Here is a 17,464-nt window from a genome sequence, read left to right on the forward strand (position 1 = left end):
ATAATAAATAACCAGTTTGTTTTTAGTCTATGGGAAGAACCCCATGCATATATGTGAAGAACATACACATCTTATACAGATGGTGACCAGGTTCAAATAGAGCCCATGACTTCAATGTTGAGTCAGCAACACTCATTACTATGGCACCAGGCTGTCTGCAATGATACTATGCCTCGATGCTGCCAACATTTCAAGGGTTTTTAAGAAAATGTCAAATTATATTTTACACAGTCTGTATTATAAAACTCCTAAGACAATAATTTGTCATTAAATTTAATACAACTTCTTGTACATAAGTTTCTTCAAACCAACTTTAAATTCATGATTTTTCAAGCTATAAATAACAGGATTCAATATTGGAATTAACACACCAGATAAAAGAGAAAAAAACTTGTCCCGTTCTGGTGAATAACTTGAAGTGGGTCTCATGTAAATACAGAATAAAGTCCCATAAAAAATAATTACACAGGTTAGGTGGGAAGAGCAGGTAGAAAATGCTTTAAGTCGACCTTCTGCAGATTTTATCTTCAAAATAGTAGAGATAATAAACATGTAAGAAATTATTGTAAAGATAAATGCATTGAACGTCACAAGTACTCCTTCAATATAGTTCATAATTTCTACATTGTATATATCACTGCAGGTCAATTTCAATACAGGTGCGATGTCACAATAAAAATGGTCAACGATATGTGAATCACAAAAGGATAGTTTTGACACAAGCACAGTATGTCCAATTGTGATTAGGAAACTAACGGTCCATGCGGCAATTGCAAGCCCAGCGCAGCGTGTTAAGCGCATTAATAGAATATATTGAAGTGGATGACAGATAGCCAAATAGCGATCATATGCCATAACCTCTAACAGGAGGACTTCTGTACAAGTCAGAGCTATGTAGAAGTACATCTGTGTCATACACCCATAGAAAGAAATTGCGTTGTGCTGTGTGTGGAGGATATTCAAGAGATTAGGCAAAATATTTGAAGCATAAATGATGTCTACTGCTGAAAGGTTCATTAAAAATATATACATGGGAATGTGTAGGTGTGAATTTCCTAAAATAATGATAAAAATTGTTATATTCCCAAATATAATACTAGAGTAAATAAACAAGCATATGATGAATACGGGAATTTGGAGCTCTGGGATGTCTGACAGGCCTTTGATAAAGAAACTGGTTGCATTGAATTTGCTTTCCAACTTCATTACCAACATGGAATTTCCACAAAATGATCTAGAAGTAAGAGAAACATTGTTATTATAACCAATAAAGGTAAACACAACATACCACTAGCTTGCTATAAACATTGTACTTTGTATTTTGTCTAATATATATGAAATGATCCCCACATTTCACAAGTAGGTTTACAAACTAGTAAAGGAGTCTAATATGGACTGGTTATTGCAGCCTTCAATTTTTATTGCAGCCCCAAATTTTAAATACTTTATTCTGCACTTTATCCGGCTGTGGACTCAGGGTCTGACTCAGAGCCGATCGCTCGATGCGATCGCTCACATGACGTGTATGCAAATTGCATAGGCAGTGCTACCGCACAACTATGCATGCGAGCACTTCAGTATAAAACCAAGCCAGGTGACGTGTACTATGCACACCTCTAAAACGCCGTTGAGATGCTCAGGCACGTCTGTGTTTGCACCTCCACTCCCCCGTTTTTAATGGCCAGCCTTTGTTACCACCTACAAACGGCTTCCCCTGTCACTGACTCTGCTGTGCTGTCTATGTGCAGCGAGCGAATGCATTGAGAACTTTTGCTAAGGTATGCACATGAGCACTGCGATGCATACACATGTGCACAATGCATACCATCGGCAGCAGCGAGACTATGCATCGTTGCGAGCTGGTCTGACTCAGGCCCTCAGAGCGGTAACTACCGCCATGCAACAGGAAATAACCGGCATAATATGGAGAGATGTGAGACCTGTGTTTCAACTGTGGGAGAAATAAGCAGAGCGGGACCTAGCGGCTGTGTCATCAAACGGACCGGTGATCAACAAACACAGATTGCCCTTACCCAGGAGACGGAGCTGAATGCGGCCAGGTAAAAACTAACAACACCCCTTAAAGGCACGGTCTGGAGAAGCTGAACGACGAGTGTATTTGGGGTGAGACCTGGCCAGCAGCCACTGGTGAGGAACTGTGTTATACAAACGAGTAGTACGCTGATATATGGTAACCACGCTGCACAACAGCACGCGATTACATGGTAACAAACGCTATATGCTTTATATCCTACACGGTGGAATGGTGATTATTAATACTTTGCCATATAAATATATTTTTCAATAAGGACTTCATCTCTGATACAATTCTGATTATTGGCTGGTTGTTTACTACTATATGTAGATGTGCATATGAGGCTGCTATTATAGGCTGAATATTTATGTTACATTGTTACTGAATGTTATTAAGTGTATTCTAAATGTATCTTTTTATTGGATTTGCAGATGAATTGATACTGTGTGAAATAAATTGTTTACTTTTAACAGCTTTTGGGAATCCTTAAGGTGCGTACACATGGTACGATATCTATGAACGATATGAACGATAACGATAACGTTCATATCGATCATTTTTATGCAGCGAATGACCAACAAACAACTAACGATGTACGGTCCTGCATGGGCGATAATGGTCGTCCGTACATGCAGGCCATCTTGGACGATTTCAACACGATTTGCATTTTAAGAGATGTGGCAGGATGACTCCACTGAAAGATATTTATCACAGATATCTATCACTGTGTACACCCAATATAATTTGTTCTACACTACAGAAAGTTCAAGGGAAATCGTTCAGCGATATCGTTGGTTGTGCAGATCGTACCATGTGTTTACACCTGTGCAGACATATTTTTTCTATATTTCTGCTAATGAGGGTTTAGACAGAATCCCTCATGTGTCAGCTGCAGGTATTCACACAGGGCAGTTTTTATCTATAAAGCGCACCTATCGCTTTATTACAAATTAGTAAGGTTAGTAGTATGCCTGGAGCAAGTGTTGGGTATTCGTGGAGGAGGAAATGAGATTAGGGGGTATATTTACTAAAGTGCGGGGTTTTAGAAGTGGAGTTGTTGCCCATAATAACCAATCAGATTCTAGCTATTATCTTCTAGAAGGTGCTAGATAAATGATATGTGGAATCTGATCGGTTGCTATGGGCAGCAACTCCAATACTAAAATCCAGCACTTTAAGAAATATACACCCAGTAATTCCATAAATTATTTATAAGTAAAGACAAATTTAAGTGACCATATGGGCGCTAAACACCATAGTCTTAACAATGTGAAACGGAAATATACACATTTCTTATCTTTTAAATATTTATATGTAGATCCTGGAATGAGCCAGATGTTTTCTTCTCTCATATATCATGTAATACAAATAAACAATATATTTTCTTAGAAGGTAAGCTCTCACGAGCAGAGCTCTCTTCCCTCATGTACTTTCATTCTCTTACTTATACTATCATCTACTCCAGTGGTTCTCAAACTCGGTCCCCAAACAGTACACTTTTTCCAGGTCACCCAGCAAGTGCACAGGTGGATTCATTCCTCATTAAAGCATTTTAAAAGTTCCACAGGCGGAGCTAATGATTTTCACTTGTGATTCTGTGAGGAGACCTGGAAAACATTTACTGTTTGGGGTCCTGAGGACGGAGTTTGAGAACCTGTGATCTACTCCATACTCCCTACCATGGCAACTAACCCTTGGTTTATTCTGCCCTGCTGTTTTTTTGAGTGTTATGACCACTAATGCAGCAATGTTTATTAAATATAGGATATTATTATTATTATTATTATTATTATTATTATTATTATTATTATCCTTTATTTACAGTATATGGTGCCACAAGGGTTCTGCAGTGCCTGACAATGTACATAAACAGAAACAGTATTAGCAAAACAAGAATACAGTGACTTACAGTACAGCACATTGCAGTACAAGGACATGGTTTATAAACATTGCTGCATTAGTGGTCATAATACTCAAAAAAGCAGCAGGGCAGCAGAAACCAAGGGTTAGTTGCCGTGGTAGGGAGTATGGAGTAGATCACAGGTTCTCAAACATGTGATTAACTATAGTATATTATTATTATTATTATTATTATTATTATTATTATTATTATTATCAACCTTTATTTACGGTATATGGTGCCACAAGGGTTCTGAAGCACCTAACAAAGTACATAAACAGAAATAGAATTAGCAAAACAAGAATACGGTGACTAACAGTACAGCACATTGCAGTACAAGGACATGGTTTATAACATCAATATAAATACAGAACAGACAGACATTACTGTTATTACTTTAGGGTGACTTGTGATAAGCATGGAATATGAATTCTTGTACCAAGATTTTTTAGTTCTCCACTCCCATGTGAAGTCCTGCCAATTTTGCGTAAGAGATGAAACACGTTGAAGGAACAATGACCTCCGATTTCACAACCAGCTACTTTGAGCAGATAAGCCTATTGAAATTTAATTTATGTCATTTTCCATTTATATGTGTGTTTTGCTGTCTGTGTATGTGATTAAATACTTTGAATACTACACTATGAGAGTGCTTCTCACCTTCCTTTTTGGTTTATAATTGGGAATTTGACACCCCATATTATGAAGTGAGCAAAGGAATACAGTCGAATTTCCGGAAAAGAGATATAACCCAAAGCACAGCTTATTGGGATAATACGGCACACTCATATCTAATTTAAGCAGGAGATATATATCATTATTTACTACACCATAAGGCGCTTGTTCTCACCTTTTGTCTTTCATAAATCCGTGGGACCACACAACATCGGTTCATTTGGAGAACAAACAGTGGCCCCTGTGATAACAGGACTATAAAACGTTATTATTGACTTTTATGAAACTCACAATGCCAGTACAGATTCCAATAGAGTGTAGCGCTTCTCAGTACCATTCTATCAATTATATATTTATATATTTTTTTTATTTTTATCACAATATGATTGGTTGATATAGGTAACAACACAACTTGTCGGTTTTAGATGCTCTACTAAATGTACCCCAAGTGTCTAATAGCAATTACTGGAGTCTGGAATAAAAGCTTTCTTTTGTATTTCTGCCCTTTGTCCACTTGGTGCTGTATGTTGTTTTTTTTGCCTTCTCCTACAAGTCTGCAATTTCCGAAACTTAATTCCTAAATTATCAGGATGGGTATTCAATACATCAGTAACATGGGCTGTCATGTCATGTGATTTATTTATTTGAATCAACATCTAAATAATACAAAATCCAAATGTCAGAATATACTGTACTAGAATGTTTTGCTAATCTACAGTGACTGCTTTATGTACTGAATGCTCTTTATAGTAGTAATAAATATTCTTCTTTGTCATCTGTGATTTATAAATACAGATATGCCATCATACACTGTTGCTGTAGTCGCGCCAAACTGCCCTTCTCCGCACACTAGGTCATGTGCGACTCTGCAGTCTCATGAAGCAGTTTATCACCTTCAGTTGTGACTAAGATTCATTTTTGGGTGAAAAGGATGGAAAAGATGCTCTGCACAAGCCGAGTCACACAGCACCTGGCGGCTCACTCAGGCCAGTTATCTCGTGCCGCATGGCTTATTGAGGCTTATTGTATGGAGACACATCTGTACATGTGCCATGATATATACAGTACATGTTGCCATAAACCCTGGAATTAATATCTTTGCTACCAGAATGAATTACTGCTCGTGATAAGGTGCCTGTTTATAGAGATACATATCAGAAATGGAATTGTTATCAAAACGAAAAATAAAAACACAAAGTAACAGCACAATTCTTGAATTATTAATTACTGATATTTAATTCTTGCGTAAATTCCACAGTGGACTGATAGACAAAGACCACTAAGCTACTACTAGTGTGTGTAGATTGTATAGTCCAATTTTATATTCAAGAGTCATGTCAATAGAAAAAAGTGTAATCCTTACTTTATGAAATGCCTTTACATTTACCTTTAAATACATAAGATGAGCATGAGGTCTCAAATAATAAAACTTACAGTGAATGGTTAAGGATCCAGAGATGTAGCTGTCCAAGAGGCAGGTATTAAGAGCCATAAACATGGGCATAGCTATAGTGTGTGCCAGGGGTGTCATTGCTATGGGACCCAGAGGCTTTGAGGACCCCAGACCCAGGTTATATAGTTGTCTACCAAGTTCCTGGAATTGCCTACTAAGCAATTGTGTCTGGACCATTGCATTCCAGAAAAGGGGGACTCGTCAGTGCTTATATATAATGTAGGTGGAGGTCTCCGTCTCTCTGTCCACACAGATATGATCCTTCTCTCAAGCTCTCACTTCACCTCTCACAGGCACAGCTGAGCTGATCAGTGAGCTCGACACTGTCAGACAATAGGCTCCTCCTTGATTATAGCCCATTAAAGTGAGCATGGGGATGTATTAAACAATGTGACATAATATGAACTGGAGGCAGTACCATGTGGCATAATATTAACTGGAGGCAGTACAGTGTGTCATAATATGAACTGGAGGCATTACAGTGTAGCCTAATATGAAGTGGAGGCAGTACAATGTGGCGTACTATGAACTGGAGGCAGTACAATGTGCCATAATATGAACTGAAGGCAGTACAATGTGGCATAATATGAACTGGAGGCAGTAGAATGTACCATAATATGAACTGGAGGTAGTACAATGTGGAATAATATGAACTGGAGGCAGTACAATGTGCCATAATATGAACTGAAGGCAGTATAATGTGCCATAATATGAACTGGAGGCAGTACAATGTGGAATAATATGAACTGGAGGCAGTACAATGTGTCATAATATGAACTGGGGGCATTTTTGTTATCCAGCAGCACAAGATTCAACCTGGCCATTGGTGGTTTGAAAAACCCTTTATCTGTGGAATCACTATGTGTAAAAAGAGGAGTGTTTTTAAATGGTGACTCCATAGTGCTAACAGTAAACATTCAGTACATATGAGACTCATGGAGAGAGAGAAGGTTAAGTGAGTGACTATACAAGCATGGGACCTGATGGTTATCACAAAGAAAGAACATTTGTGGTCTGAGATGTAAAGAATTTCATATTTTGGCAGCTTCAGATCCATGTTCTCGTGTGTCCACCCATTTACTTTATGAAAATCCCATTTACAAATTATATTTTCTAAGGGTCTGATGGGAAAAATAAAAGAAAACACTGATCTTACAAAACCATGATGTAATACACATAGGTCCTGATTCAGAGATGGACAGAATTGCACAGATGCACACAAGCAGCTTTGCAATTTCCGTCCATTGTAATGCAAATGCAGAAGAAGGTGTCAAACACCTCCTTGCTTCATGTGCGAGCACCATCGCAACCGATGTGATGGTTGGTCCTTTGGTCAGGTTGCGGGAGCTGAAGCTTCCCGCAGCCTGACCGGGTGCTGGTCAGTGCAGAGGCCAGGAATCTGCATTCACCAATGCAGACCCTGGCCACATCCCTCCCAGAAAACGGGGTAACGCGTCCTCGTTTCCGGGAATGGTGAGACAGACACAGACCCGGAAATATCGAAGATGTGCGTTCATCATCGGATGAACATACATCTCTGAATCAGGCCCATAGTGCACTCTTATCTACCAGGGAGCTAGCTATTAATCCAACATTCACAATGTCGACAACCACATTGTAGGCAGCATGATTTTGAGCACAGTATGCCGACACAGTGCTAATTTAGTTAAAGTATTGTAACTTCGTCAGCATTATAGCTTTAAACTTTATGCTTTAAAGTTATAGTGCCGACACACAGAAATTAAAACAAACAGTATATCTCCATGCTTAGCAAGTTCAATCCTGGTGTCCTTGACATACAGTACAAGTACATGGCCTGCAAGATAAACTACTGCTACTATATAAGGTTCTAGGCAAGTAAAAATCCAAACCACTACTTAAATATCCCACCAGTAGTACATCAAACAAAGGTTATGGGATACATATTTACTAAAGTGCGGGTTTGGTGTTGCCCATAGCCACCAATCAGATTGTAGCTATTATTTTCTAGAAGTTGCTAGATAAATGATAAGTAGAATCTGATTGGTTGCCATGGGCAACACCTCTTCTTCTAAAAACACGCACTTTAGTATACCCCTAAAGTCTCCATTTATGGCCAAAATCTTGTGCTGAAATATTTTAGGGGATGCATTTTACCCTTTACAGCTGGACTTTTAAAATATTGATAGGTTCCATGTTATGCAGGAGACTGGTAAAACTAACTTACCAAATAATTGTATTGTATGAACTGTCAAAGCCACAGTAATTATACAATCCTTTATGTGATATAAAAAAAAGAAAAAGAAATGTTTCATTTGCTCTTTCCAAACCCAGGCTCTAGTAACGTGTATTTATTTAGTTTTGCCACCTAAATAATTGCTTAAAGGTAAGGAGAGTATCCAATTAGCCTTGATAATGATACGTTTTCTCCGGAGAAAACTTTTCGGACCCATCGCACGAAGTTGTCACTTATCACATGTCTGCGCACTATCATTTATCATGCAATCCTATTGCAAAACTGGCGAAACAATATTTGCACGATAATTCATGCACGGATGACAGGTGAAAAGTACAGGTGAAAATAATGAAATCAGCCTGTAAATAAATAAAAAGGTCAACTAATATTGGGTAACAGTATAGAAGTCTGTTAGTGGCCATAATTAAAGGGTTTGGCATTCTTAAATTGTGTCAAATGGCTGCTATATGTATTTTACTATAACAGTGAAAAAATTATAGAAAGCAATTTTCTTTGGCCAAAAGTAATGCTCTAGTTAAATTAGGGATACATAAAATGGGGGTAAGCATTACAAGTCATTTTAGGGCATTTTTTTTTTAAATTAAAAATACACCTGTCACTGACTCCTGCAATGTTTAAACACCTGCTCCATCCAAAGTACCTAACCCACTACTGTGAACCCACTTTCCTGGACTTTTTACTTTTTCAACCCAAGATGTTATTGGCACAAATAAGCTAATTAAAAAATATATATTTTCAGAGATGGTGAAAACGAATTTGCGATAATTGCTATGGAAGACTTTGTATCTGCGAAAACTGCGGCTAATTGGATAATAATACATAATGTTAAACAGCTTTAATGATTACTTTTTACAGTAAGCAGTCTGTTTCTTTTAACTGTTCTACAATAGTGGATGCTTAGCTGTATGTATATTCTATATTCTATGCCTTTGTACAATACTGCAGAACCCTATGCATGATTGAATAGAGCTATTTTTATAGTGTGTGAATTAGATTATTCTGTGGGAACACAGTGAACATAAACATGCAATAATCCCAAAGAAATGGATAGATAGAGACAAATGGTAACCTGGATATGACATAAGTTGAAAGAAAGATGAAAGGGAGTTGTAGTAAATTGAGTGCATTCAGAAAAGAGACAGGTTACCACTGGGGTATCCCAAGCATCTATACTTGAACTTGTGCTCTTTAATAGTTTTATTTGTGCTATTGCTACTGATGCTGATAGTATGCACTTCTGTAGATGCACAGTATATGATATAGGTTTCCAAATGTATGAATGGTGTTAACAAGGTACAAAAGGAAAGCATTCTGAAGAGCAACAGATGTATTATACTTACTGTCAGGGGCGGATTGGGAATTGAAAGGGGCCCTGAAAAAATTTGAGAAAGTGGCCCACGTTGGCTAACTGAAAGATCAACAGAAGGACTTTGCTCGAGCCTCAGGTGTGCGTCTGAAAAAGGGGTGTGTCCTTATGAGAAGGGGCGTGTCATGTGAAATACCATGGCAGCGAGCCACTCCACTTGTTTTTGTCACACTTGGGGCATGCCCAGCGCTCCAGGAGCTCCTGGGCATGTACCCAGTCTCTTTCTCTCCAGTGAATAGACAGTGGGTGAGTTGGGGCTTCCTAACTTCCTGCCCACCACAAAGGGACCTCTGGCTCACAAGACAAGGATGGTCTCATCTTGCAATGTGAAGAGATCCTCCGTGGGCCACTTTGCTTGCTATGACAGACATCAGTAAGCTGCCTGTCATGCAAGTCATGGGCCTAGACCAAGTAGAGCAAAATGTCTAAAAAGAAATCTATGCTATTTTTTGTGTGTGCTAAATAAAAATACACCTTACCTTTTTGTAGTTTCTGTGCAATGAGGAACTGAAGAAACTGAAGAAACTGATCCTTCCTGGACAGGCAGTGTTGGTATTCACTATTCATGCAGGAGAACACGTGGTCTGGAAGCTGCCTGATTGCCTAGGAATAAAGCCAACATCATCACCATGCAATAGAGGTTCAACCAGATAATACATAGTAACAGAAGTTTTGAGGCAGGGCGAAATTTGAGTTTTTCTGATCTAACAATTTTATATTAATAAAATATATTTGCTAATTTGGTTCCATTTGTATCAATAATATGGTTTCTGGAATTGGTATTTTATTGAAGATTATTGTCTCCCAGCCTTTTCTTCTAGTTTTACAAGTGGTTTGGGATGCGGTCATAATACCGACTGCGAGTATTCCAGTGGTCAGAATGCCAGTGACAGAATCCCAACACCTGTCAGAGTCCCAGCACCAGCATCCCAGCTGCTGGAATCCTGAAGGTAAGTAGTGGGGTAAGGGGGAGGATTAGGGGCTAGATCTGGCACTAGGGGGAGGGTTAGGCACTAAGGGGGAGGGTTAGTTTAGGGTGCAGGGAAAGGGAGGTTAGGTTAGGCACTAATGGTGGAGAATTAGGCACCAGGAACGGTAGATGGGAGCACTTACCTGGGTTTTTTCCATGCCCAGGTTAGGGTTAGGGGTATGGAAAGGGGGGGGGCTTAGGATACCGACGGACAGCTGTCGGTATCTAACCCTGTCAGGATGACTGCGTCGGGATTTTGACCACTGGGATCTCGAGCACTGATATCCCGTACGTTACGTACCCAACCCAGTGGTCATAATGATGGGGATGATAAAGTGGTGGCTGCATTGTTCACAGGGAGGGATAACACTGGCCTGGATGGGAAGGGGGCTGGGGGAAAGAGAGAGTGATTTATGAGAGGGACACTGGGCTAGATGAAGGGACAGTGAGATGGGGGTGCACTGGGCTGGATGGTAAGGGGAAACACTGGGCACAATGAGGTGGTCTGGCTGGGGGTTCTTACTTGGTGGGGCAGTGAGAAGGGGGCTGGTTGTGGAGGGAAGGGGGAGACACTGGGATGGGGGAGGGGAACAGTGAGATTGTGGGGGTTTGAGGGACACTGGGCTGAATTACAGGGAGACACAGGGATGGGAACATAGGAAAGTGAGCACTTATCTGAGTTTGTTCCATGCCCAAGCCCCCGCACACTCACTGGTGCAGTGTCCAAAGCCACAGCAGCAACTCAGCTCCGGCTGCTGCTGCTGGGATCTGGGAGGCAAGAGCTGAGGATGGTCCAGGAGCCAGAGAGTGGCGTGAGGTGTGGCGCAGTGCAGGCAGGGTGGCGCGGCCTGGTCGGGTGGGACTGCCGGGCCATCAGTCTCAGCTAGCCACAGTAATTGACTGCTGCAGTAATTGGAGACGGGGCCTCTCTCCAGCTCAGTTAACTTGAGCTGAGGCTGGGCCGCCAGCCGATCAGTTACCCAGGACACATTTAAAAATAAAATAAAAAAGAAAACAGAAAAAAAGAGATTTTAGTGGCCCCAACATGGTTTGGCCCACCGGGCAAAGTGCCGGTGAAGTCTATGGCCAATCCGCCCCTGCTTACTGTAGGAAAACAGGTTTAGGGGAAGATTGAGGAGTAATTAATTTATTATGTTTAAAGATTGAGTGTGCAGTCCAAGTCCCCCCTCTTACTACTATATTTGTGTATATTTTGTACACTTGAAGGTTGAGACTCCTTCTATTTGGAATTTGCACCCCACCCATCTGCCCTTAGGTGTTTTTAATCACCAGCCCAGGTTCATGCATTTCTGTTTACATGTTAGAATGGGCACTATTACAGGTAAGTCCTGGATAAATTTAATGTAATGTGTTAGTATTGGGGATGTTAGGGACCCATCTTATGGGGTTCACTTTGACAAGGTGGATGGGCAGACATGTTTGGCCAAACATGTACTAAGAACCTCATTTATACTCCATATTAATTGTAGAGTTTATCAGGATTTTTTTGTCTATCATTGTTCTTAGTACCTAGAGCAGTGATTCCCAACCTGGGTCCTCAATGCACACTAACAGTCCTGGTTTTAGTGATATCCATGCTACAGCACAGATGGTTAAATCAAAATAACTGAGATACTAACTAAGTCACCTGTGCTCAAGTATGGCTATCCTTAAAACCTGGACTGTTAGTGTGCCTAGAGTGTGCACCTGCATTATATGCCCCCAACATCTAATGGCCGAATTCAATTAGAGGTGAATCCATTCATCGCTGTAATCTTTTCACCTAATTCGCCTGTTGGCGGCGAAGTTATCATGTACTTTCAGTATGCACGCTCCCGCTTTTCACCCTATTCAATTCCAATACAGGCGAAAACGTAGATGTGCAAATACAGCGAATGGCGAAACTAACGAAAAGGACAGTTTATTTTGGGGAAATCAGTCTGTACCCCATTAAAAGCCTAATTTACCCAGGAAATCAATATAGAAGTGTATTAATAGCCCTAATAAAAGTATTTTGGGTGTTTAAATTTAGTCAAAGGGCTGTTATATACATATTTGCATAAATGTGGAAAAAGGACCTAAAGCAATGTCTTTTGTGAAAAATAGCTGTTGTAGTTAATTGCGGGTACATTTAGATGGGTACTAGTATATTTTTGGGGCTCTAAAGTGCCTTTAAAAAAACTTAAAAAAACACCTGCTGCAGCCTCCTGCATTCCTAAAAACACCTGTCCCATCCATACAGCCCCCCAAACACCAGACCCAGTACTTTATACCCATTCTCAAACACTTTTTACATTTTCACCCCAAAAATGACATGCCTTTTTTAGGGGGAATTCAGTTTCTATCTTCATAATTAGTCAGTAGGGGCGGGGGGTACCAAAGGGCTTTGAGCCAATTCCCCACATTTTAGCCCAAAATAGAGATTTTGCACAACGTTTCATCTGCCTCTGGATGGAGAAAATCTTACACCTGTTTTAGCCTATGGACTTTTTGCACATGCAAAAACTTCCTGGAATTGAATAGGGCGATACGCTGAATGTGGCGAAAACATTGCATCGGCGAACGCTTTTCGCCAATCGCGGCTTTTCGCCTCTAATTGAATCCAACCCTAAGTCTTTATGGAAAACAATTGCCAGATTAGATAGTCTGAGTGGTTCTACTTATCTGCCATTAAAAGCTATGTCTCTAATTTATATTTGTGACATGAGTAACATACAAAGGGGAATGTAATAGAGTAAGGAGGCCATGTAATAGTGTTCGAAAGGAAGTAACCAGCATGATTTCAGACTGTCCACTGCTAAATTCAAAGTGGCAATCAGTTGTAAGGCAAAACCAGCATTACAACTGATTGTTGCTTTAAAATTAGTGGTGAACTCACTGAAATGATGCCAGTTCCTTCATCATGGCACTTATTACATAACCCCCTAAGAGTTTATAAATGTACAGATGTTATGACAATTTTCTGCTGGATTTAAAGCAACAACATTTTTAAAGGCAAAATTAGGTTGGATTTGTCTTTTAAAATAATTTCTGATTTCAATCTCATTGTAAATTTGCCAAAAAATCGGCAATTTTATTAACTCCTACCCTATTAAAGGATATTTACTCCCACAGTGTCCAATAATTAAATCTTATAACATAACAATAAAACTAGAATCTGTTTTAAGTAAAATAATATGATATTTTCCTCCTGAGTATGACAATGTAAGCTGTCTCACATCATTCATTACAATAATCATATCAGTTATTTTTTTGAGTAATACAGTAATCACTTTAGTACTCCCCAGATCTACATCTAATTAATACAATTTATGACTGTGAATCGTGTTTTACTTGCTCTTAGTTGAAAAAATATATTGAAATCAGAAATGTAGCTGATTGTATTCATACATTTTAAATCATTTCAACTTGACATTATCATTTGTTGATGTACTTTTACATTATGTTTCTATTATTGTTGAACCAAAAGTCTGAAACATCCTTTTGACACTACTTTTATTTGTCTATAATTGGCGTTCATTGCTTTTCGGTTTTAAAATGCAGAAATACGGCCATTACCATATTGCTAATAAGTTAACCTGATAACCTGATGTTGATCTATATGAAGGAGTCTGATTTCTGACATACTATAGCAAACATTCTATTAAAGTGTAAAAAAAATTTGAGATTGACAAAGTGGAGTCATTACCTTGTACCTTACTCCCCTAAAGTACATTTACAATTGGTAAGAGCTGCAAATCATTAAGGTGTATTTGGCAGGATTTCATGTTACATTTATGGTCAACATTTAGAACACAAATGATATTAAAAAAATTACAAAATAGCAGTTTTCTCAAAAAAATATTTTACATACCTAAAGTGAGTTAATGCATAGAACAGATAGAGTTGACACAGATGGGATCACATCCATAAAGGTCTAGATGTCTGCAAAATGTGAAGAGGTTGCAACAATCTAGTTCCCTATTATACTGTGTAAGCAATAAATTGTTTTCCCCTGAGAGGTGTAATTCATAAAATTAAAATTATCATTGACTCTTTGTATGGAGGCTAGAAATAATCAGAGAAACGCTTTTAATGGGTGAATACTTTCCTCCCTAGAATAATAAAATATTATAAGAGCTATAGGTGGAGTGTTTACCCTAAGCCCTATTTCATCAAACTATGGCTTTATACGTAACTAGGGGCATATTGGGAGCCTAAAAAAGGGAAAAATTCTGAACGTATATCAAATAAATTGGAATCAAATCAAATATAGGCAGGGCCAAACTCAAATGTAAGTGTGGTTAGCAAACCACTAGCTCTAGAGGCAATACAAAGAGCATCCATGTGACTGACATACAGTCCAGAAAGCATTAATGTGACAACCATAAAGTACAGAGAGCATCTATATGACTGCAAAACAATACAGATAGCATCCCAGTGACCACTATATAGTAAAGAGAGCAACCCAGCAACCACCCTACCGTAAAGACAGGATACAGTAACTTCTATATACAGGTAGTACATACAGCATCCCAGTGACCACTGTAAGGCATAGACAGCATCACAGTAACCACCATACAATAAAGACAGCTTCCTAGTGACCCCATGGTGGTAATGGCATGAAACAGTAGGCATAGAGTAGAATAGGCTATAGTGAGGAATTGGCAATTGATGGAATGCAGAGAATTGACTAAGTATGGTGGCATACCAATACAGTAGAAATCCCCCGAATCATGTTGGTACTCATTTGGCCCCATGTTTCTAGTGGATATGTGGGAAGTGAGTGGGTTGTGTGCATAACATGAGTAGTATATGAAATCCTGTAGAGGTGAGGTTGGAAGACAGGCTTCCAGACACTGACAGTAATCAGACGGAAAGATTAGACAGGTGATGAGCACTTAGAATGAATTCAGGTGAGGTGGTGCTCATTCTGTTTAGTATTTATGTTGTGTAGTTCTATGGGCCTGATTCAGAGATGTAGGTTCATCTGAGGAAGAATGCACATCTCCGATGATTAGTGGACTGTGCCTATGCAACATCAGTTCTGCGCATGTGCAGAATGGGTCCTGCGATCTCACACACAGACCCCTTAAGCCGTAGCATGATTGACATGCTGTAGCATTTAGGGAGCAGAACAGATGCGTGCCTGGTCGCCGTTCCCGGAAACGGAGGAGTGTCGCCTCTGTTTTCCAGGTGGGGCGAGGCCAGGGTCTGCGTCAGCAGATGCAGATTCCTAGACTCTTGCGTGACCAGGCAGTGGTAAGCTTCAGCTCTTGCAGCCTGACCAAAGGAGCAGCCATCGCGACCATTGGTCATGATAGTCGTGATAGTGATCCCAGCCTGTTATGTCGGTTGTAGTGCTGGGATCGCAAATGTAGCAAGGAGGTGTCTGATATCTCCTTCTGCATTTGCATCTGAGATGGAGGGGTTTGCACAGATTTGTTCATGTGTGGCTCTGCAAATCCATCCATCCCTGAATAAGGCCCCATGTTAGGTGAGCAGACCCTTGAGAAAGGTGTGGATTGCACACCGATATGGCTATTCAGCTGGGACTCGATAATATACTACAGTATCTTCAAATAATGACTGCTAATGATAAGAGTATGCTGTGTACTTTTTTGACACGATTAGCTTCATACTATAAAAGGTGTGCATGCCTTGGTCAGCTCTGTTTGGAACTGCAGCTTCTCTGTACTGTTTATGTATATGACCGAGCGCAATAGTTGAAGTTTACCTGGTAGTGTGTTTCATTTAATTTTCCATTGGATTATAAATATATCATAAGTGTACGGTTGTGCCCTTATGTTAAGGGTAATCTAATAAACAGCATTCCGACATTATCATTTTGTGAGAAGAAGGGCATAGTGTTTGAAGAGCCAATCATCAAAGGTTATTGGATGTACTGAGCTGAAATTTGGCATGTCCATTACTCTGTGCTACATACCAAATTTCAGGGCAAAATAAATTAATAAGAGATTTGGAATAATCTACAGTTGAAAATTTCAATGTTTTTTTCTCCACTTCCTGTTTGAAAAAAAAGTTACAGTTTTCAGGTATTTTGGGGTAGGCATAACTCAGGGTAGAGGATGATTTAATACTAGGGTGTAAATTTACTACAGGTTTCTAAGCAAAAAACATATGTAAATGATGGCATTCGTCATTGTGTCTTTGTCAAGTAATTAATATTTATCATCTGTCAGGTTTCAGGGTCTGATTCAGAGGTACTCGTTATTTGCGAGCGCTCGCTCTGAATCAGGGCGGATATTTTAATTAAAAAAATCCGCCTCCAGGCCGCTTGCATAGCTGTGGGTTACCACCCACAGCTTTTGTGAGCGGCCTGGTGATGGTCTCGATTATCGCGACCATCGGGTTTGCGTCTAGAAACTTGTGTATGGTCTCGGTTCCCGAAAGCCTGAGTGAACTTCCTGCTCTAATAGAGCAGGAAGTTCACTACTGACATCACGAAAGATGTCAGTAGGGCTGTCCACAAATGGCAGGCGTTCCTTCGGGAATGCCTCCGTTTGTCCAGCCACCTCCCCTCCCCGCCTACAAAACGGGGCGAGCTGTCGATCAACATCGACAGTCGCCCCGTTTTGTAGCGAGCCCCAGAGCGAGTGAAGTTCTCACTCACTCCGGGGCTTGCGCCTGCATATTGCGCACGCCGCGCGTGCACACTGGCCGACCATCGACCCACTTGCGAGCGCTATGCACTTGCGAGCGGGTCTGAATCAATCCCTCAGTTACAACTGAAACCCGACATCGATGTCAGTTGGTTTTTGCTTGGGCTGGTATTGGAAAATAGGGGGTAAAAAGCATGGGATTCCCCCTATTCTCTGATAACCAGCAC

General features: G+C 40.0%; 1 protein-coding gene across 1 annotated transcript; it reads right to left on the reverse strand.

Annotated features, from left to right (window-relative positions):
* Positions 1-273: 273 nt before the first annotated feature.
* LOC148501487 (olfactory receptor 5AR1-like) lies at positions 274-1,206 on the reverse strand. The gene has a single exon (XM_088450424.1). It carries the CDS (start codon positions 1,204-1,206, stop codon positions 274-276), a length of 933 nt encoding a protein of 310 aa, XP_088306550.1.
* Positions 1,207-17,464: the final 16,258 nt, after the last annotated feature.

The sequence above is a fragment of the Taudactylus pleione genome, unplaced genomic scaffold (genome assembly GCF_031769625.1).
Source record: "Taudactylus pleione unplaced genomic scaffold, aTauple2 ptg000518l, whole genome shotgun sequence".
NCBI classification, from domain to species: Eukaryota; Metazoa; Chordata; class Amphibia; order Anura; family Myobatrachidae; genus Taudactylus; species Taudactylus pleione.

Bases quoted from the DNA above. Each gene is read 5' to 3' on its own strand.
- LOC148501487 (XM_088450424.1), bottom strand. From the start codon at position 1,206: ATGAAGTTGGAAAGCAAATTCAATGCAACCAGTTTCTTTATCAAAGGC.